General features: G+C 45.5%; 1 protein-coding gene across 1 annotated transcript in view; it reads right to left on the bottom strand.

Moving 5' to 3' along the window:
• Positions 1-22694, bottom strand: part of LOC147732751 (roundabout homolog 2-like) — a 1033034-nt gene that overhangs the window by 140002 nt on the left and 870338 nt on the right. The window contains exons 18-20 of the mRNA XM_086957318.1: positions 17065-17088; positions 16939-16981; positions 16088-16236 (exon numbers count right to left, since the gene is read on the bottom strand). Coding sequence (XP_086813444.1) covers positions 16088-16236; positions 16939-16981; positions 17065-17088 — 216 coding nt within the window. The remainder of the gene's footprint in view (positions 1-16087; positions 16237-16938; positions 16982-17064; positions 17089-22694) is intronic.

Below are 22694 nucleotides of genomic sequence, written 5' to 3'. Positions count from 1 at the left end.
ACTAGCCAGTACTTCAACTAGAAATGCCAAGGATGTTACACCAATAGCACATTTAACACAGTCTGTCAAGTTTCCCCCCTAGAGAAACTCTCCTACCCTCATCAAGTCCTTGAAATGATAGAGAGGAAGGAATGGACATACAAGCCTCTATAGGCTGCCATTATGTGTCTGGAAAAGGGATACCGTGCCTTTAAGGAACTCTCTAGAGACCCTCGGTATCCCAGCATGCACAGCCCACTCCTTTTACTTTCAGTTCTTTTTGAAGGTGCATAAAGCAAGGCCTCTAGCATACATCACAGTACCATTTTCTCCACTGGTGAGGAGGGCGGGCGCTTATGACTATAACAGAGATACCCCTACTACAGAACTGGAGTTACAGGTAATAAACTACTCCTTCTGTAGTAGGGGATCTCTGTATATAGTCATAATCTAGTGAATAGAATGGCAAGCCCATCCAAAAAACCAACCCGGCGGTGGAGAAAAATAGACAACACCACTATTGTGCCAACAGATTCCGCAGCGAAGCCTGCCCAACCTGAGCATCTGCTCTGGCATTAGAACCCAGACAGTAATGCTTAGCAAAGGTATGCACCGACTTCCAAGTGGCCGCCCTGCAGATCTCTGCAATGGGAACATTTCGAAGCAAAGCTGTTGTAGCTGCTTTGCCCCTGGTAGAATGAGCCTTAGGCTTACCCCCTAAGGTCTTATTCACTTACGGATAACAGAGCTGGATACATGACACAATCCACCTAGAGATGGACTGTTTCGAAGTAGCCAGACCAGTCCGAAATGATCCATAGTTGATAAAAAATTGGTCGGACCTACGAATACCCTTGGTCTTATCCAGATAGAATTTCAACACCCTTCTGACACCCAGGGAATGAAGAGACCGATCCGCTGGAGTGGAAGGATTCTGGAAAAATGTTGGTAAAGTTATAGTCTGATTAACATGAAAATCAGAAATCACCTTGGGAAGGAACTTAGGGTGAGTACGCATAACAACGTTAGCAGCATGAAGTACAGTATAAGGTTCCTGGCAACACAATGCCTGAATTTCACTCACCCTGCGGGCCGATGTAATGGCCACGAGGAACGCCACCTTCCAAGACAGGTGTTGCAGTGAAGCCTTATGAATAGGCTCGAAAGGTTCCTTCATCAGCCTGGACAGCACCACATTCAGTTCCCACGAAGCCGAAGGAAGCCAAACAGAAGGGAACACCTTCTTCAACCCTTCCAAGAAATCCTTAATCACAAGAATCTGGAAGAAGGATGCCTGCGAAGGGCATTTCCTGTAAGCAGTCAATACAGCCAGGTGAACCTTAACACCTTGGCTGCTAGAGTCATTCTTCCCCTGTGCTGGGACAAAATGGAAATGGGTGGCTTGATGACAAGCTCAGCTCGTCATGAGCACAGCTCCACTGTGCCTCATGACGAGCTGCGCTCGTCATGAGCACGGAAGGGGTTAATGGAATGGAAATTAAGGCCAGACTGAGCTATATGCAGAAGGAATGGAAGGATAACATCCTTCTTGCAGGTCATAGTTCTTAGACATGCACCAGATGCAGAATCTCTTCCACTTGTTAGCATAAGACGTCCTAGTAGACGGCCTCTTAGTCTCCTTCAATATGTCCATACAATCCTCAGGAAGATTCAAGTGGTCATATTGCACTATCTCAGGAGCCATGCCGCCAAACTCAATGATGAGAGGTTGGGGTGCACCATCTGCCCCCTGAACTTCGTGAGAAGGTCCAGCCGACATGGCAGCTGCTGATGAGGCAGGATTGACCGGTGAAGCAGGTCCGTGAACCACCACTGCCTGGGCCATTCCGGAGCAATGAGGATCATCCGCGACCGTGACCGGGCCAGCTTGATGAGCACCGCCGGAATCAGGGGAATGGGTGGAAAAGTGAACAGAAAGCTGTTCAACCAGCTGATCCATAACGCGTTCCCCAGAGTCCCCAGCTGGTAATACCTCAAGTCGAAGTCGTGGCATTTGCTGTTTTCGGCGGTGGCGAACAGATCCACTTCTGGAGTGCCCCACATGGCGAAGATGTCGTCGAGCACCTCGTCGTTTATGACCCACTCGTTTTCGTGAAGCAACCTGCTGAAGGCGTCCACTTGAACATTCTGCACACCTGGCAGATGAGTCGCCATTATTGTCAGTCTTCTGGCTAACAGCCAGTGCCAGATCGCCTGCACTTCCTGTGACAGTGCGTGCGATCTCAAACCCCCCTGTTGGTTGAGGTAATACATCGTGGTCGTATTGTCTGTCTGCACAAGCAAGGAGTTGGCCTGGAAGGACGGATGAAAGGCTTTCAGTGCCAAGTGAATAGCTCTGAGTTCCAGGAAATTGATGTGATACGTGGACTCTGCCGGAGACCACGTTCCCTGGATCTGTAGATGGTCTGAATGCGCTCCCCAGCCCAGGAGAGACGCATCCATCACGATAGTCTGAGTCAGGATGTCCTTGTGGAAAGGAACCCCTCTGAGGAGATTCTCTGCCGAGCACCACCATCTCAGGGACTGTTGGGCGTGAAGAGACAACTGGATCCAATCGTCCCAACACCCTTTCCTCTGGTCCCACTGGTTCTCCAAACATTCCTGTAGCGGCCTCATGTGTAGGCGTGTGTGCGGAGTGAGGAAGATACAAGAGGCCATCGATCCCAGTAGAGAAGCCACCGTCCTCACTGTTGTAGATGGAGCAGCTTTGAGAGCCTGAGCCTTCCGAAGGATGGATAAGCGTCTCTCCTCCGAAGGAGACATGCTTGCTGACAGCGTATTGATGGAGGCTCCCAAGTACTGCAGGCACTGTACAGGAATTGGGACAGACTTGGACAGATTTATGTGCAACCCCAGTCAGTTCAGCAGAATGGCCGTCCTGTTGAAGTGCAATTGCGCTTCCTGGAAGGTGGAGGCTTTGATCAACCAATCGCCCAGGTACGGGTAGACGAACACCTTGTTCTTTCTCAGGTGCGCTGCCACCACAGCCACGCATTTCGAAAAAGTCCTGGGTGCAGACTTCAGTCCAAACGGTAGTACGGTGTACTGATAGTGATTGGTGCCGACGAGGAAGCGCAGGAACTTCTGATGTTTCCGTGCAATGGGCACATGGAAGTACGCATCTTGCAGATCTATCGCGCACAGCCAGTCTCCTCTCTGCAGCTGAGGATAAATCTGGTGCAAAGACAGCATGCAAAACTTTTCCCTGCGAATCCACTTGTTTGCTTGTCGCAAATCCAGAATGGGTCTGAACTCGTTCTTGTCCTTCTTCTGTACTAGACAGAAGCGTGAGTAAAGACCCTTTCCCCTTTGAGACAGAGGGATGTCTTCTATTGCCCTTTTTCTTAACAGGGTATCGGCCTCCGCCTGGAGCTCGCGCAGTTGGAACTGCGAGCCAACCGGTGGAATCGCTGGAGGCGGGCTGAGAAAACGAAGACTGTATCCATTGCAAACAATATTCAGCACCCACTTGTCCTGAGTAATGTTTCTCCACTCTGCCAGGTAATGTTGGATGCTTCCCCCACACCGTAGCGGGTAACAGATGAAGGGGAAGTAGTACCTCAGAGCCTAGGCCCAGCCGGGCATTTGATCGCGGAGGAAGACTGCTGACCACCTCAGCCCCTCTGGCGCTTTTGGAACAGTCTCCGCTAGAACTGCTGCTGCTGCTGTTGCTGTCCAGCCTGTCGACCTTGCCCTTTGCCTTGCGCCCCGTACCTCCTCTGGAATGGGCGGAAGGTCTTTTTCTGTTCTTTAGGCTTTTCCAACCCGACAGCCGTCAGAGTTTCCGCCTCCTCCTTCATGCGGGTCATAAAATATAGTGAGCTACTCATAAGCAGGTAAACATAAAAACATTGTTAAACCCCTGGTTGTTTGCTTTTGATGAACCTGATTCTAAGAATCCAAGGCCACCCTAAGTATTTTGCTACACCCGCAACAATTAGTGGGGACAGGTTAGTTTTTACAATTCTGCTTGCTTCAACAGCTGAGCGAGTACCTAGGCTTCTACAGACCGGACTTAACCATTTGGCTCTAGGGGCAGAGTACAAAGGACAGACAAACAAAAAATGGTTTAAACTTTCGCCCTGGCCAAGGCAGTTTGGACAATGTCCGGTCCCACTAGAACCCCACTCTTTGGTGAAGTCCCTTAAGGGCAACGAACCACATCTGAACTGGTGGAATATTTTACGATCCAGGGGCTTTGTTATCATGTCCCAGTATTTTTCGAGCTTGGGAATGTCTTTAAAGATGATAAATAGACTGGTAAGATTGCTAGAGCACAATCTCAGATGTCTATTATGAACCACCCAGTCCCAATAGTGCAATTTTAAGTCTTTTTTAGATGGAAAGATTACAGATTCAGGATCTGACCACAGATCACCATACCCCATGGCAAATAGGGTTGATCTTAACTCCTTAAACCAACCTATGTTTAAGGAACCAGGGAGATATTTAACCTCCAAGCAAGCCCTTGCATATAAATGGAGTTCCGGCCATAGACGTCGGCAGAATGCCAATGGGCGAAATCTCGCTTGGTCTTCCACAGGTTGGCACCCGAGGTCATACAAAAGCGGGATCCGCGGAGTTGACTGAGGCAGACCCGTAGCCACCCTGAGGAATTTATTTTGGGCTGTTCTCAAGGGCTCCAGTTTGCTAAAGCCCCATCATTCCACACCGTATAAGACTGAGGGTAGAACCGTTGAACCATAAATCTTAACTAGTGGAGAAATTGGCCGGGTAAAAGGCCCTTAATGCTCTTTAATCAGAGCACCACCTATCTGCAGGTGCTTTAAAGCCATAAGCTCAACCTGGTGGGACCAGCTTAGGGACTCGCTGAATGTAACTCCCAAGTAGGCGAAAAACTTAGTTTGTTCCAGGGGAGTACCCCCCATAGTAACTCTTGCAGTGATCTGATTGTGTCCTCTTAGAACCATAAATTTTGTCTTAGACACATTCACCTCAAGCTCATGTTCGCTGCAGAAAAACTCAAACTTCGACAGGGCCTGGTGAAGACCCTGTCTGGTTTTTGAAATCAGGAGAGTATCGTCAGCGAACATGAGCAGGGGAATTTTCATTCCAGCTAAAGTCGGGGCATCTGTTGGATGGTTATCAAAATAATTAGTAACCCTGGTAATATATAAGGAGAAAAGGGTGGGGGCTAGAACGCACCTTTGCCTAACACCTTTGGCCACAGGAAACCTATCCGTCACCTCCCCTGGTCTACCCCAGCGGACTTGGGCATAGGTATGCGCATGTAGATTCACCAGTAGGCGTACAAGGGGGGCAGGCATACCCAGTTCTAATAAACACTTCCACAACCCAGCCCTCGGAACGAGGTGAAAAGCAGACCTCAAGTCCACGAAGGCTGCGTAGAGGTTACCTTTACCTAAAAGAACCGTCTTCCAATAAAGAAGCATGAAGCGGAAGGCCTGGTCTAGGGTGCTCACATGAGACCTAAAACCAGCTTGAAGTGGGGTTAGAATATTATACTCATCAATCCATTCATGGATCCTGGCAAGAACAAGATGGGCTGTGATTTTTTGCACCGCGTCTAAAAGGCTGATCGGCCTGTAGTTGGATGGGACCGACCGATCACCTTTCTTATAAATAGGCAGAATTTCTGCGCCTGCCCAGTACTCGGGAACCCTTGCACCTTTGGCCAAGGCATTTACCATCTGGACTAAATAAGGTACCCAAAGGTCATGATCTTGTTGGAATAAATCAGCTGGAATGCAATCAGGACCAGGTGCCTTTCCCTTTGGAATAGATTGCAAGACTGATTCTACATCTCTAACCGTAAACTCTAGAGGATCAACCGACAGTGGCCAGCTAATATTATCCTGCGCGCTACTGAGGCACCTAAATTGTTCCTCAAAGTAGCGAACCCATTGTTGTTGATCCACCGAGGCTGGGCTTGGACGGTCATCCTGAGACAAACCCCATTTTAGTAGGTGCCAAAACCGTTGCATGTTCCTGGAGCTACATGCATCTGTTAGAGTTGACCACCGTTCTTCATCCCAGTTGGCCTTGGCAGAACATTTAGCAACATTAAATGCCTTCCTACATGACCTGATTAGAGTAGGGTTCTTAGGTTTTAGAGCTTTAAACAGTTCTACATGAGTCCCTCGGCACTCATCATGGAACCAGTTGGAGGTTTTCTTATTCCCCCTATTACCCCTTTTAAAAATAGACTTTATAAACAGTTTTTTAAAAGACGTAAACAAACTGGTATGTGTATTGGTAATAGTGTTAATCACCTCCTGTGAATCACATTTAGAGATTTCTGCCAGGGATTTAGAGACCAAAGATCTGATTGTTTTACGTGCTTCAGCATCGACAGAGATCTTTGGCCAACGTACCCTCCTCATGTCATTAGTGAGTACAACTTCATCCTGAACTAAGTTGGGCAAGCATTTGACTGGCCCAGAAAAACTGAAATCCCTTAATTCCACCACCAATGGATCATGGTCGCTTTCCGGGCGTGACTTTACTTCCATATCCACTACCACAGGCCACAGTTTAACATCCAATAATACATAGTCAATGCGGCTACTATGTCTACCATTACTAAAGGTGTGTTTGCCCAACCTATCGGAGCGCACTCTGCCATTTAGGGCACGTAGTCCCTGATCCAGACACAGACCTTTAATAAAAATAGCCGCCTGAGACCATTTTTTAATCGGGGCTAGGTCAAGTTGAGGAATCCCCCAAGCCAGATCCTCAGTCTCAGTTAAAAGGCCATCATCCAAACTCAGTGGTTCAAAACAGGTGTTTAGGTCGCCCATTACCACTATATGTCCGACTGCCGGAGCATCACTTAAGAAGTCATCCAGACGGAGGAGGGTTGGTGAGACCCTACCACCCTGGATGCCCCTAGCGTATATATTAATCAACATAATATTCAACCCACTGGTGGATTTAATGCTAACCATTAATATGTCTGGGCTATCAATAAAAACTTTCTCTGCTGTCACACCCTCATACTGACGGACCCAAACTGACAAGCCACCCATAGCTCAACCTCTTTGACCTCTAATAGCTGGTTTGCTAAAGTTCAGGTAGCCACTAAGGAACACTGGTAAAAGTGCCCAGGTTTCCTGAAAGGACCAAACGTCGCCTTGATGTATAAAGTTGGTCCAATCAGGAATACACATACGTGACTCAAGACCAGCTATGTTCCAACTACCCAGGATGGTACCATTTCTGACTGCTGGAACACTAGTTGAATCTTTGGCAGGGGAGTGAGCCTCGTCATACAAAGGAGCAGCTTCCTCTTGAGAAGGGGGGACTCCATATGTAGAAACACTATCCCTCCTTATATCATTGGTATAAGTACAGGGGAGCCCACCCTGAATACCTGGCCCGATGTAACACTCTCAACAGTTGAATCAGCAAATAACACTGTTTCGGGTACCAAATTCGTATCGCCAGTCCCGCACAAATAAGCTGAGTCCCCCTTAGCACTTTGGGCTAATTGGCCATTTGGAATTTTTACAAGACAAAATGAATTGACTGGAGCATCTGTAATACCCTTACAATCTGTATTACCCTCTTTAACCCAGAATGGAATGGCTGGTCAATCATTAAACTCCAGCCCCGATAGGGGCTCATAAAGGTTCCTCAACGGGATGTTCCAGTACTCGTTAGGTTGGATATATTTACTTTGTTTGTTTAGGACAGGATAAAGACTTTGGGTCTGGCTAAACTGTGGAAAAACTGATGTGGGGGGAAAACAAGGAAACTGGGGCTTGGGATTAACCCAGTTCGGGGTACGTGTAGAGCTATTGAAGCTAGATTGTGCATAAGATCGAAACAGGGCCTCCGGGTTTATTGGTGGACCATGAAAACTGGGAGTAAAATTGGTCCATTTAGGGGACTGGTGATCTCTTTTGGAACGATGTTGGCCAGGTGGTTTGAGCAGAGTCTCGGGGTAGAAATAGCTAAAATTCCGCATGGAGATCCCACCCTCATTGTTTCCCACAAACCAATCGGTAAGGTGTGAAACGACTCTATGGTCCCTAAAGTTAATGATCACAGTATCACCCTCTATATCCTTGGTGCGAAGACCCACCCACTTGCATCTTCTAACTGAAATAATATCCCCGTTTAGATGGGCAGGAAGGGGTCTGTTGGTTTTTAGCCAGAAGATGACTTTATTTTTTAGATTTGCGTTATTTTCCCGGTTCCCATTGGAAATTGGGGGCACACCCGTCAGGAAGATGACAAAATTCGCTGAATCAGGGGGGAGTTCTACAATGTTCCTACGATTTAAAAATTGTCTGTGAATGGGATTGTCAGTTTTGACAGCCCCTTGTTTTGTGGATGGCATTGTTCCCTCAGGGGATGGCTTGTTAGAAACCACCATAGGCTTCTCTTTAGCAGAATTAGTTACACGAGGGGGTTTAGATGCCAAATCCGGAGCCTTAGGTTTTGTATTGCCTTCAATATCATTGTTATTTTTAGAATGATTGCTAGGAGCAATACTGGTGGCACTAGGCTTAGATGGTGGATCAGGCTGCCTATCAGTGCTCGTACGGTGGGGTATAGCAACAGGAGCCAGAAGGCGATCCATTTTTTCTCCCAGTATCCTTACACGCTCCAACAAAGGTAACATATATGATTTTAGGAGTTCCTCAAAAATATTGAAACACTCCTTGTTAAACCCAGTAGCAACAACCTCGGGTAGAGTTGGTTGTTGGAGAGTACCTATGGGGGCCTCAACCACAGGGGGTACCGTAAAATCGGTAATGGGGTTAACTAAAGAGGGAGAAAAGATTTGTTGACTAGTACCTTTTCTTTTAACACCACCTTTTTTTCTTTTTTTCCTAGGTGGGGAGCACACAACCCTTTTAGTTTTAATGGGCTTAGATCTGGTGACACTATTAATATGTGACAGAATGTTCTCACATGGACCAGCGCTGTCAAGCGAACGATTTGTAAGTGTTGAGTGCAGGTTGGGAGCCATAGTCTGAACGACTGGAGTATTAAGATCAATGAGGCTAATAGAGGCAGAGGAAGGGCTATTTGTGTGACCAAATTTTAACAGGAGGGGGGAGAGAGAGAGTCAGTGGATTCAGTCTCCCGAGTCATATGAATAAACAAAGTGGAATCCACTCAAAGTGATAGTGATCCCTAGAGTGATGGGGAACACACAGTGTTGTTTAAATGCCCCTCACACACCAACAGGCCCCTTGGTGTCATGCTTCATCATCGGGGCCTTCGCACCCCTCTACGGGATGCGGCGTGCTACGACTCGCGGATACGCAGGAGCACTTGAAGTGAACTATGTGTGGGGGTGTGTGTTTATTACAAAAGTGTGAGTGAGGTGAGGTGAAGAGGTGAGTGGTTAAAAAATACCTGGCACGTGGGAGAAAAAACTTTATTAAATCCCCGGCTGGTATTATTAAAATAAAAGTGCAGGGCGTGGTTTAGATAGATACGTGTTAGGGTATCAAACCACTGTATTAAAAGTCAACATGTTTCGGAGGTCAAAGCCCCCTTCTTCAGGACAAGGGTTAAAGCACTTACCCTCCCCTTACTCACATGTAAGATGTAAAAGTGAAAAATAAAAATTACCACAATGTGTAATGTTCCTCACAATGTTAAATGTTAGTGAGTGTCGTTGCGCCCAATTGGCGTAAGAACTTAAAGTTCCCAAATACAGGACTTCATGAGCCTTTAGCGTATATTGGGGAATCCTTCCTTTCTAATCAGAAAACGGTTACTGCAACAGCTAATCGCCTGCCTTCCCTCAACGCGGCTCATCGGAGAAAGGATTAGAAAGGAAGGATTCCCCAATATACGCTAAAGGCTCATGAAGTCCTGTATTTGGGAACTTTAAGTTCTTACGCCAATTGGGCGCAACGACACTCACTAACATTTAACATTGTGAGGAACATTACACATTGTGGTAATTTTTATTTTTCACTTTTACATCTTACATGTGAGTAAGGGGAGGGTAAGTGCTTTAACCCTTGTCCTGAAGAAGGGGGCTTTGACCTCCGAAACATGTTGACTTTTAATACAGTGGTTTGATACCCTAACACGTATCTATCTAAACCACGCCCTGCACTTTTATTTTAATAATACCAGCCGGGGATTTAATAAAGTTTTTTCTCCCACGTGCCAGGTATTTTTTAACCACTCACCTCTTCACCTCACCTCACTCACACTTTTGTAATAAACACACACCCCCACACATAGTTCACTTCAAGTGCTCCTGCGTATCCGCGAGTCGTAGCACGCCGCATCCCGTAGAGGGGTGCGAAGGCCCCGATGATGAAGCATGACACCAAGGGGCCTGTTGGTGTGTGAGGGGCATTTAAACAACACTGTGTATTTGTGTGACCCTCACTATTGATAATGGAACGTACAGGGGAAGTATTAGGAGCTCGGAATATACTAGGGATTTGGTCCGTACTAAACAAATCCACTTCACTGGCCGTCTTCCCTTGAGCAGCCATTTCCTGCACGCAATTATAATCTGGTTGAGTGGACAGTGGTAATTTTTTAAGATGTTCAATAGAACGTCGACGCTCAGCGCGTCTCTCAGCTAAAAGGAGTTCCTTATCTATCTCCTTGTGTGCATTCTCGAAATATTTATCGAGAGGCCCAAGGAATGAAACACCCACACCAGATGGAAGGGAGCTAGACATATTAACGGCTGGACAGAGTATAACAATCTATTCCCGAAACCACAAACTAACTACACCAAAGGGGCACATCAACAGGGTGAAATAAACAAACAATAAATGTCAGAGACCTGGCCCAGCCCGGCCTCCTACGGCCCCTGACGGCCACAGACGGTCCCGCCCTTGTCCCAGGCTTCTCCTGGTCGCTCCCGCGCGCTCCCGCGCAGCGGGGCTAGTCTATAGTTTTTATAGAGTCAGTGTGAGAGGGGAGGAGCCTGCAGGGAGAGCGGCCCAGGTGTTAGCAGTAGGGGCTGGCGGGCGCTCCTGGGACTTGTAGTCATGCGCCCGCACTCGCTCGCAGCCCTGCTCGAGCTGGCGTCCACAAACAAGTCCACAGGCGTAGAGTGCTTCCCTCCTCACCCAAGCGTCACCGAAGGAGCAGCAAGTCAATCCCCACACGAAGCGGGACCCGCGGAGCGGGTTCCGCGAGCAGCAGTGGAAAGAGCACAGAGAGCCTCAGCAGCTCGCAGTCCCACGCAGTCACCGACAGAAGCACAAAGAAGCGGAGAGTAATCCACCAGATGTCCAGGTGCACAGAGTTTTAACCAGGGTAGTGGTGGGGAGGAGCCTGCAGGGAGAGCGGCTCAGGTGTTAGCAGTAGGGGCTGGCGGGCGCTCCTGGGACTTGTAGTCCTGCGCCCGCACTCGCTCGCAGCCCTGCTCGAGCTGGCGTCCACAAACAAGTCCACAGGCGTAGAGTGCTTGCCTCCTCACCTAAGCGTCACCGAAGGAGCAGCAAGTCAATCCCCACACGAAGCGGGACCCGCGGAGCTGGTTCCGCGAGCAGCAGCGGAAAGAGCACAGAGAGCCTCAACAGCTCGCAGTCACCGACAGAAGCACAAAGAAGCGGAGAGTAATCCCGAAGCACAAAGAAGCGGAGAGTCTCGCCCGAGAAGGGTAGGTTGGGAACTCTATGCAGCGCCTCGGGCTTCAAGGATGTAAGCCGTAACCATGCGTGGCGCCTCAGGTTGACCCCATGGCAGTACCCGTGGGCTGCCAAGAGGGAGGAATCCGCAGCCAAGCTTATCACTTGGTTGGAGACCAGCAGACCTTCAGCAAGGATCTCTTGGAAATCTTCCCTTTTCTCCCGGGGAAGGTGTTCTGAGAACTGTTGGAGGTACTCCCACAGAGTCTGATCGTAGCGTCCCAACAGTGCTAAGGCACTCACGGCCTTCATTGAAGTGGAGGCCGTCCCGCAAACCTTCCTGCCTGCCGAATCCATCCAGCGGCTCTCCTTGTCAGGAGGCACTGTCGATGACGGGGTGGTGGCGTGCTGTTTTCTTGCTGCTGTCACAATTACCGAGTCAGGCGCGGGATCCAAACGATGAAACGCTGGGTCCGCGTCAGGAGCCCTATATTTCTTCTGCAGCCTGGAAGGTGCCGATCTCGTAGCCGCAGGGGTGAGGAATAGCTCCATGGCAGGTTCCATCAGCCCTGGCATCAAGGGCAGCAAAGGGTGAGATAACTGCTTCTTGTGCAGAGTTTCGAAAATGACGGACGTCGGTGCAGGCACAGTGGGCATGATGCCCAGCCTTAGTCGCCCCTCGCAGCAACACGTCCTGGAAGGAGACTATGTCGTCTACTGGAGACACTCTCGTCCGAGGGGAGTCCGACAGAGTAGGCGAATAGTCCCTGGCACTGGATGACTCTGTGTGGCGGGACCTTGACCGGTCCCTCCTGTGGCGCCGTCTGGATCTCGTAGAAGAGCGACGGCGACTCCTGGATCTATCCCTTCGTCTGGAGCGAGATCTCGACCTCCGAGGCCTCGGACGGTCCATGGGCCGTAGAGGAGGGAGCTGTGGAGGCCGAAACGGGAGCCTAGGTTGTGGTGGTCCCGTAGGCGGCGTCGGGAGATGTGGCAATGACACAGACCTCGGGGGAGGTGGAGGAGGCGGAGGATGATGAGGAGGACGAGGCGGTTGAGGAGGCATCGTATTACGCAGAGGAGGGTCCTTGCCTAATGGAGGAGGTGCAGGTGACCTCGGCTTGGAGGGCGAATAGACTGCTCCAAGCCCGGAGCCTCTTCCACTCTCCTTTTCCTCGCCCGACCTGAAGGGGGGAGACCTTGAGGCCGTACTCCTGGTAGATGAGCGACGGCGCCGCTGCGACCGTGGACTCGTGGAAACGAGGACTCAGTCCTGGCTTTGTTAAACCTCCTGGACGACGATGCTTTCCTCCTCGACGCTGAGCGCCTTTTCGATGTCGATGATCGTCTTCTTGACGCCGATGATCGTCTTCTCGACATCGATGATCGTCTTCTCGACTTAGAACGGCGGTGTCGCCTCGACTGCGAGCGCCAGTGCCTTCTTGAACCCTCTCGACGTCGATGATAGCTCGACGACGAAGCAGTCCTCGACGTCGACCTCGTCGTAGGCCTTGATGTCAATCCCCTCGACGTCGAACATCGACGTTGCTGCGACCCAGAGCCCTGGGGAGACGGGGAGCAGACCGTGGCCATTCCTCTCGACGCCGACGTCGAGGCTATCGACGCCGACTGAGACAGGTGGCGTTTTCTGGCCTTCTCCTTACTGGGGAACCCCTCAGAGGCCGAAGCACGGGCAGAGGAAGAGGCCCCATCATGCCTCGTCCCACCTAGACCTTGCTGCTTTCTGTGCTCCAGTCCTTGGAGCCTGATCCTCTGTCTGTCCTTCAGGGTCCTCCTGGAGAACTGCTGGCAGATCTCAAAAGTCTAAGGTACATGAGAAGGGAGACACAGGATACACACCCTGTGTGGATCTGATTTTGCCTTCTTTCTGGCACACTCAGGACATTTATCATATAAGGCAGGCATATTTTACAAAAAGGCAGCCAAAAGCACCAGAAAACTCCAGAAAAGTGAAGAAGAAGCAAACATACGTCGAGTGAACACACTCTAACACTTTAAAAGTGCCAAAAATTACACAACACACTCAAAAAGGGTGAGCTCAATGCTCCAGGGTCCTGCTAGCAGGAGCCAGAAAAAAGAACTGAAAGTAAAAGGAGTGGGCTGTGCATGCTGGGATACCGAGGGTCTCTAGAAAGTTCCTTAAAGGCACTGTATCCCTTTTCCAGACACATAATGGCAGCCTATGGAGGCTTGTCTGCCCATTCCTTCCTCTCTATCATTTCAAGGACTTGGTGAAGGGAGGAGAGTTTCTCTAGGGGTGAAACTTGACAGACTGTGTTAAATGTGTTATTGGTGTAATAACCTTGGCATTTCTAGTTGAAGTACTGGACAGTGTAGCCTTGTAGGTATAGGCTGCATTATTGTCTTTAATTTTCTCTTAAGTGTCTATGCAGGACTGCAATGAAGACAGCTTAAGAGATTATTTTTGATTGCTCCGGGGTCCACGCACATGGGCGGGACTATTCACTAGATTATGACTATACACAGAGATCCCCTACTACAGAAAAATTATTTCTATGTTAATATGCAATTTGCCCAGGGAGAATAACCTACCAGAATACCCAAAATGAGCCAGAAAAATCCATCTCAAGCCTATGACAGTGTGTATACAAGACAACTAATGCTTCTTTGATATTGTCGCATAGATTGCCTGGTCACTGGCTCAACCAAACACTCCAATTGTTAAATCAATAATATTTGGGGAAATACACTGAAACCTTCAGGGTTTAGATATTTCAACATAAAGGTACGCCTTGTATCCACGGCACAGCCAACCCTTAACAGCTGAGCCATTCAGTGCACTATGATAACTTAAAGAAGGCATAACTTCAATGTGTTAATCCAATCAATCATGTAAATAGACATATTAAGGACACCACTGTTGAATTTACCTCTAGGAACACAAATTTATATGTATACTTATTCTCTGAAAGAAGTTTTTAGGGTCCCTCATCTTACTTGAAATGGTTGTAACTATACTGAAACAAAGCACAACTAAATGACTGATTCACGTATATTATCCATACAATATAAAGAAAACACTGTTATCAATCATTTTGCTGTGGATGATCTAGATCGGTGGTGTTCAACCTTGGTTGATTAGCATGGAGTCATAACGCGGTTTATCAGCAACCACTGATAAGGTAAATTAATGTAGTTTATAATAATTTCATGAATATTTATGTTACATGGATGTCCTATAAAACTTTCGTCCCGGCCTCAAAACCGGACACCACTATTCCAGTTAGCTGATGGTTTTTAAACCCTAGTTATACACCATTATTATAATGTGTTTGTTTCATGGATGAAAGGCAATATTGTATTAACTTGCGTGGGATCACTTAAATCCTCTGTAGCATGGGAATGACAGAAAGAGCATAAAAAATTAGAAGAAATCCATTCACTAAACAAATAACATAAAAATATTCCCGGGTGGAGAATCCCTTAGTGAAGTAGTAGGAGCAAAGGATAAGTTAAACTTCCATTTCCATAGTTGGCACTGTTGGTGCGCTTTCTCATTCAACACGCAGAGCCCTTATCTGCAATGTAAAGTCATCTTTGCGTTCAAAATGTAGCCATGTTATAAGCTGCATATGAAGAGCTGCTTTCTCTCAGGAAACAAAACCCTGCTCACAAACTGCCCAGCATATGCAGCATATGCAGGCCTACACACACAAAACAGTTGTAACTGCACATACAGACCTGCTTTCTGCATTTCCGGTCAGTTTACATGCACAGATCATACGCATCGCATAAACTCATTATGACATACAGCCATGTTGACGCTCAAAACACCGAGCCATAAGGACGCTGAGCACATACTGGGCAACTTCGCTGTTATGACTACACACCTACTTACATTTTACACATGCACATTACAACATGTTGGCCATGGACAATTGCTCACAATTGTTCACATCACACAAACAAGGGTCTTCTCACGACTTGATAGAACCAACCTCCAAGAACTATGACAACACTGAATGGTGGCCGAAACTAACACATCACGCATACCTGTTAACATTTTGCAGACAAACACGCACTGATTCCCTAGACGTAGATGCTATCTTGCTACATCCACCTCAGGTTCGGCGCATAGATACATATATAGAATCCACAGATGCAGAACTCTTCATACTTTGCACATACCTACCTACGGATATCATTATCGACACAGACAGACATGCTCAAACTCTGCAGATACGGAACTTCTAAAACTCAGTAACACAAACTGTTTAAAACCTACCTATTTAGAAGTGCACTTACCCATACATCGACCGGGCAACCTTGCTCATACTAAACTCACACATACCTTCTCACGTCCTCCTGCACATGTCAATAGTTTTGTTTTATGCACTGAAAGATATAGTTGGAAATAGTTTTTGTCCCACTGTCTGGTAAAATGAAGCTTTTATTTAGAATTGAGATTGCTTTCATTCCGTACTGAGAACGCTATTTGAATTCATTTCAGAGTTAGGAACACACTAATACTTTTTCACAAAAAGAAGTCATACCATCGTAGTATCGTTCTGTGCCGTCGTGATTTTCGGTGCAGAAGTTAACAGCTGTGTCTTTAGGTTTCACATTTAGCATTAGGTTAGTTGTAGGCCAGGAGTCTGCGAGCCAATGGTAGTTAGATGGGCTTGTGGCTATCATGCCAGCTCTAGGAAAAAGGTGGAGGTAATGTTCATTAAATGATCCATATAAAGCATTTATAGGATATGTGCTCAAAAAGCACCTTGATACTACACAAAGTAAGTCATGGGTAAGAAAATACAGAAATCAAAAACAGGACAAGAGTTATTTTTGCATTTGAATTTTTTACATTTTACATCATCTATGTATTGAACTTTGACTAATAATATTTAAAGGGGTACCACGTGAATAGATCAGATGTCTAACACCATGAGTTCTACAAATTAGATTTATCATCGATCTTCCATAATGTCAGCAGTAAAGAAAGAGGACATGCATATTATTAGAACAGTATCCCCTATCCACTGGTAAATGTTCGCAAAATCATGTGAGGTTTGTTTGTTCTGACCCATTAAGAACGTGAAAAGTTATTTTACAATCGATGATTTTGGAAACCATATTGTCACGTGTACGACCATCACCTTCCAACCCAGCCCGCAGCTAGCCAATGAGCATGGAATCTGGGGTCCTAATTTCCCCTCCCAGGAGCACACAAATATGGAGGGTTCCTGCTGTGTCGTACCATCTATTTCAGTCTCACATCAGTGTCAGCAATTGTGACATTGTATGTTATGTTCTTCACCAGCTCCACTAAAACACAATCTAATATATCTAGTGCCTTCTATATCACACCTTTAGTATATTTTAACAATCAGGTCTATTGCCTTACCGTCCATTGATGTTTCTTTGTCCATCTCTATGTGGAAAGGACACTGAAGGCGATAAAAATGCAGAGTTTAAATACAGCCTTTTGAACAAAAAATAATTAAGACATCATTTCTAATAGTTAAGTTACCTGCTGGGCTGTACGAAAAAGATGCTATTGAGTGAATGAGAGAAAAACAGTGTTAATTAAAAGTCATCAGAGTATTGGTTATAGCAGCGATAAAATTCGTACTGGCACACTAAGGAAGCATCCAACCAAACTAAACTTAAAGTTAGTAGTGTAATATACAGTGAGAAAAGTAACATTTACAAGCTCATGTGATATTTGTTTTAAAATACAAATTGTATCTTAGTGTTCAAAAAGAATATTTTTGGCATCGTAATAACGCCCATTCTCCTAAATATCTGCGATTTTTTTATTTCTGAAAACATAGACAGCACATAGTGCCTCAATCCCTAGACCACACTAGAGTAATCTACAAACACAGGAGACAGGTAAGTTACAAACTTATTTTTTTATTTTTGCCCGGTATGAAACAGAGACCACCTAGTGCAACACGACAACAGCTGACAAATGCAAAGCAGCAACTGATTTAAACTGACAGAATCTCATCTCAACATTCTACAGACAATACCATATTGTGGACACAGTGTAGTAAAGGAAAGGCAATACCAATAAAGAAAATACAATTGAAATACTACATTACTTCCCTTCTTAATGGAAAGAAGTGAGAAATCAAAATGAATCAATATATCACCGCTCTAAAAGTAATAGAACAAAGGAGGAAACATTTGTAATGAATAAAGAAAACAATCACCTGATACATGTCAATTGTAATAGCAATAGTATAATACTTAAAAATACTAGATCAAACAAGTCCAATGAAAAATATACAAAATAAAAACTGATAAACAAACAACAGAAGTCAAAAATAAAGTAATGTATCAGAAATACAAACCTAGTTTACAAAACCTTAAGATTTGAGTTTTAAAGATAGACACCTTTGTTGACAACTTCTGCAGACAAAGGGTTTTTTGGACTATCCGAGTAATGGTCACACATATTCATATTTTTTGTTCCCCACATTAGCATAATATGTGTGTGTGTGTGTGAGCTCACATACAACTTTGCAACCCCTTCTGCATTCCAACAATTAAATCCATTCACCGACTTAGTACAAACTCTATCTACTTTTATAGGCTCACCAAACTTGTTGTCACCTTTCTTCATATAAATACGTACAGTGTTACTCACTTCCAGATCCACAGTATGAACATTTTTTTTTATACAAGTCAGTCTTCTGCTTGTTTTGTGCTTTAGCAACATTCAATCTAGCAGTTTGCCCCTAGGTTATTTTTATCCACCCCCAGCTGGGCCATTGAAGCCTAGAAAATCAGTGACCCCGACCCTATTTGATTGGCCTCAAGTATCTCGAGAAGTCCCACTTTTCATCTCTTTTGCACCACAGGGACAACTTGACTCTTGTGATTGACTGGTTAGCCCAGATCTCAGGAATCCCATGGAGTCTATACATCTTGAGCCCAAGGACCAGCCTGCCCAGGAGACTATCAGCAGCCCTCTATTAAATAATAACTCCTGTAACATTGTCTCATGCAATACAGCCGGTCTGGCTAGTACGTTTTCGGACCCTGCTTGGCTATGTTTCATTAAAAAATATGACCTTATCTGCTTGCAGTAGACCTGGATTATTGACAATACCTATTTTTTAGAGGGATATAAACTTTTTAACATTCCTGCACCCCCTTCAAGGGCTGGTCGACCGAAAGGGGGTCTTACAGTTTATGTTTTGCTTAGATTAAGAATTGGTACAGTGGTATTAAACACTGATAACCTGTGTCTGCAAGCATTAACATTTTCTTCAGGGTCATATAGATTACTGCTTTTACATTTTTATAACTCTACCTCATCACTTTCTGAGGTGTGTAATGTTACACTATTATGTTCTTTTTTTATGAATTGTATGGCTTTGCCATGTAAAACTGGTAACATAGTTTTGATAGGAGATTGTAACATTCATGTCTGTGGGGACTTAAGGCGGTCAGGTTTGGGTGCCTCTTGCCCTTGTGTAGCTGGTGTACACTTTAAACATAGCAGTCAGGGGGAGAAGCTAATTACCCTAGTCTGTGACTGGGACTTGCAACCAACCATGGAAAAAATGACCCCCACTAAGAGGTATTTTATTCCCACTTTCAAAGGGTTTGGAGGTGAACCTTCCATTATTGATTATAATCTCTACTCCCCTTTATTATATGATTTCTAATTTTACAATTATAGCTAGTAATTTTAGTGACCATAATCCCCTGTGCATCAAAGCCCACTGGCCTATATTTGATCCAAAAGGACAGTGTACTGGAGGATGAGTTTTGCGGGCTATGGACGGCTTAAATGGTGACAGATCTTTCCAGACTCTCTGTTTAAGTCTTTTTTAGAGTCATGCCAGAGGGAGTTTCAGATCTGCCAGAATGCGGAGGCAGAGTCAGATGAGTTCGTGATCTGTGCCTTCGAATCTATCTCCAGATCTGTTATCAAGTTACTAATGGTCACTCCACCCGGAACTGTGAGAGAAAGGGCACCAAGATAGTTTATTCCAGAATGCTCCCTTGCTGCTAGCAGAGGTAGATCAGCCATGCATGTCTCCCCCAGGAACACTGTGCTACTTAAAATTAGAAGAAAACAGTATAAACTAGTCCTTAGTAAGTGCAGGGATGCTCTGAAGGAGGAAGCCTGGGGTAAACTCATGGAAGCAACAATTTATAAGTGCAGTGCCAAGTTTTGAGCATTATTAACAGCCCCTTTTTAGAAGTTGAGGCCTCCAATGTCCTCGATTCACATATTAGAGAGGATGACTGGGTTAGCCATTTTGAGGGCATGTTTAAGGGAGCTACGGACTTGTTGCCTTTACCGTAATGTTGTGTTATACCCACAACCCTAGTTGTATCAGAGGATGAAGTTAGGAGAGGTATTATTAGCATGACACGTAATAAGGCCCTGGGCCTAGACGGGATCCCTCTTGACTTTTATTTATCGAATGTGATGCTATGGGCCCCAGTGTTCTCTTCTGTAATTAATGCAGTCATTAGGTACGGCACCCCTGATTTTTGGTCGACCTCCATTCCTGCCAGTCTTTAAAAAGAGGGATAGGGACAGTACCACTTGCTATATGCCCATCTCCCTGTTAGACTTTGTGGTAAAAGTGGTAGGTAGGAAATTATTAGGTAGGTTATCGACCTGGGCTACTGACAATAATGTTTTGTCGGAGGCCCAATATGGCTTTCACCCCGGTTGCACTACAATTGCTCAATGTTTGAACATATTCCTGATAACAAACGAATATACAGTTGCCCGTCGGGTAACCATCTTTTTAGCCTTCATGGATTTGTCATCCGCATTTGAATGCGAGAAAAGAGGCAAATTATGGCAGACAGATCCTCTCCTCCTTAGGGGTGGACAAAAAGATAGTCTCCAATCTATACAATCTTCATTGTGACACATGGGTAGTCGTGCTCTACTTGGCTGACCTGAAAGTATTGCGCTAGTTCCCGGTCAGGGGTGGTGTCCGACAAGGTTGTATCTTGGCCCCACTTCTTTTCAATCTCTATATTAGCAACTTAGAGAAAATTCTTCTGGAGACCAAGGCAGAATACCCCCAGGCAGGACGGCGAGGTCCCCCAGTCCTACTATACGCAGATGACACAAGGACTGAGAGAGGCCTGCAAAGACTTTTAGCTACGTTTGCGCAGTTTATGGGAGACCTGGATTTGAAGATTAATGATTTGAAATCATATATCATGCAGGTGGGAATGCGCCTGAGCAGATCATACTCTTCTAAGGTAGGGCTTACCCCAATCCCTAAGGCCTTTAGGTTCTCCGACCTGGGGGTACTCTTGGATGACAACATAAAATGGGTGCCACAACTTTTATGCAAAAGAAATGACCTAGATAGGGAGTCAGCAGCAATTTTAAATGTTGCCACAAGTTTGGGAAAAGGACCACTGGGGGTTCTTATGGAGCTTTATAAGGATAAATGTATGTCAAAAGCTCTCTATGGATATTCAAATAGCAGGAAAAAAATTTATGAGATAACTACTATCTTTTCCTCAGGGTACCCCAGCATTTATCACTCAGGAGGAGTTAGAAATGCTTTACATTACAGATCTGATAGCCTTCTGTCCAGTCTCCCTTTTGTTAAAAACAGGGGTTAAAGAGGGGGACTCCTTAAATAAGGCAATCCTAAAAGACTGCGTGGCCATGGCACACGTATTAAAGGTACAGTGGCTTAAATATATAGAAAGAAGGCCGACAAGATCATTTTTCCACCCCTGAAGGAATACGAGAGGAGGATCTAGTCCTCCATAAGATGCCGTTTACTGCACACCAGACTATGTTAAGGGAGGGGAGGGAGCTCGAGAAGTCTAGTGTACGCTGTTTTGTCATGTTGAGGACAACAGTGATGGCAGATCCATACTTACTGGGTTTTACAAACTCCTTCGATCGATTCCTTTTGACTAAGTTTTGGCTGGATCTCTTTTATCTACTTCTTGCTTATCCCAGGGGTACAACTAGAGGACAACCCCTTCCCTCTTGACATGGTTCATTTTACAATGTTCTGTCCATTTTACGACACACTGAGGAAATCCTTCTTAATCCCGGTCATGAAACAGGCCAATTTGAGTCAAGTTTGGCCCGCTTTTTTATTCCTTCAGATGTTGACGGGTAATACCGTCTTTCATGTGTTACGTTTTTTTAAATCTGCTATTAGGCTTAGTGCGAGTTGTGATTAACCCACTGATTCAAATACAGGGGCTTTTATGTATTCTTTTTAGCAGGTGTGCTTGTTTGTCCTAGGTAGTCATGAAATTAGTCTCAATATGTAGACAAATAATCAACTGTTAAGCTGTTATAGCTGGTCTACTCCTGTAATTGTACATACTGTATTACTTAACTTCTTATTTTGTATTTCAATAATGTGCTTTTATGGTTGTATCTATATGAAACCAAATAAAAATATTTTTACTTTGAATCTAGCAGTTTTATCAAGAACATTGATAGACACTTCCTGCTGGACCCATTTAGCCATCTGTCCCAGACACTCGTTTGTGCCAGGTTTATATCTTCTTAACACCTCAAATGGTGACATCTTGTTTGGAGAATGTGTTGTCCGATAAAACCAAAGCACAGGAGCGAACAGTATTTACAAACACACACCTGTTAGAAAGTGCCCCCTGGATGCACTCAACCAAAACTTAGTTCTTGCTTTCATCAAGCCCTTTCATCTGTGGGTGGTAAAGAGAAGTTTTCAAATGTTTAATGTCACCTGCTTTTAGGAAGTTTGTGATTTCATCAATGACAAATTGGACACCCTTGTCAGAAACTAAGAATTGTGGAAAACCTTCACGTAGGAACACATCTTTGAGGAAATCAATAACTGTTTTTGAGTTTAGCCAGATGTAAATCTAATTTCTGGCAAGTAGGAATAAAAATCAATTAGAACTAAGACAGATCTAGAATGTTGTGGTAGCAAGCTGATTGAGTCAACAAGATCAATTCCAACCTTTTCCCATCTTGTAGAAGGAAACTCAATAGGTTGGAAAGGTGGATTGGAAACATTCAAATCTTTCTCTGAACCTGCACAGAAAATGCAATTTCTAACACAGTCATCAACTAATTCTGTCGATGCTGGGCCACCAGTAGGTTTGGCGTAATCGAAGTTTGGTGAAGATAGGACCAATATGCCCTTC

Source organism: Lissotriton vulgaris, chromosome 2_1 (assembly GCF_964263255.1).
Source record: "Lissotriton vulgaris chromosome 2_1, aLisVul1.2, whole genome shotgun sequence".
In the NCBI taxonomy this organism is placed as follows: Eukaryota; Metazoa; Chordata; class Amphibia; order Caudata; family Salamandridae; genus Lissotriton; species Lissotriton vulgaris.
Note: the sequence above shows the minus strand (reverse complement) of the source record. Positions and strands in the feature narration are given on the sequence as shown.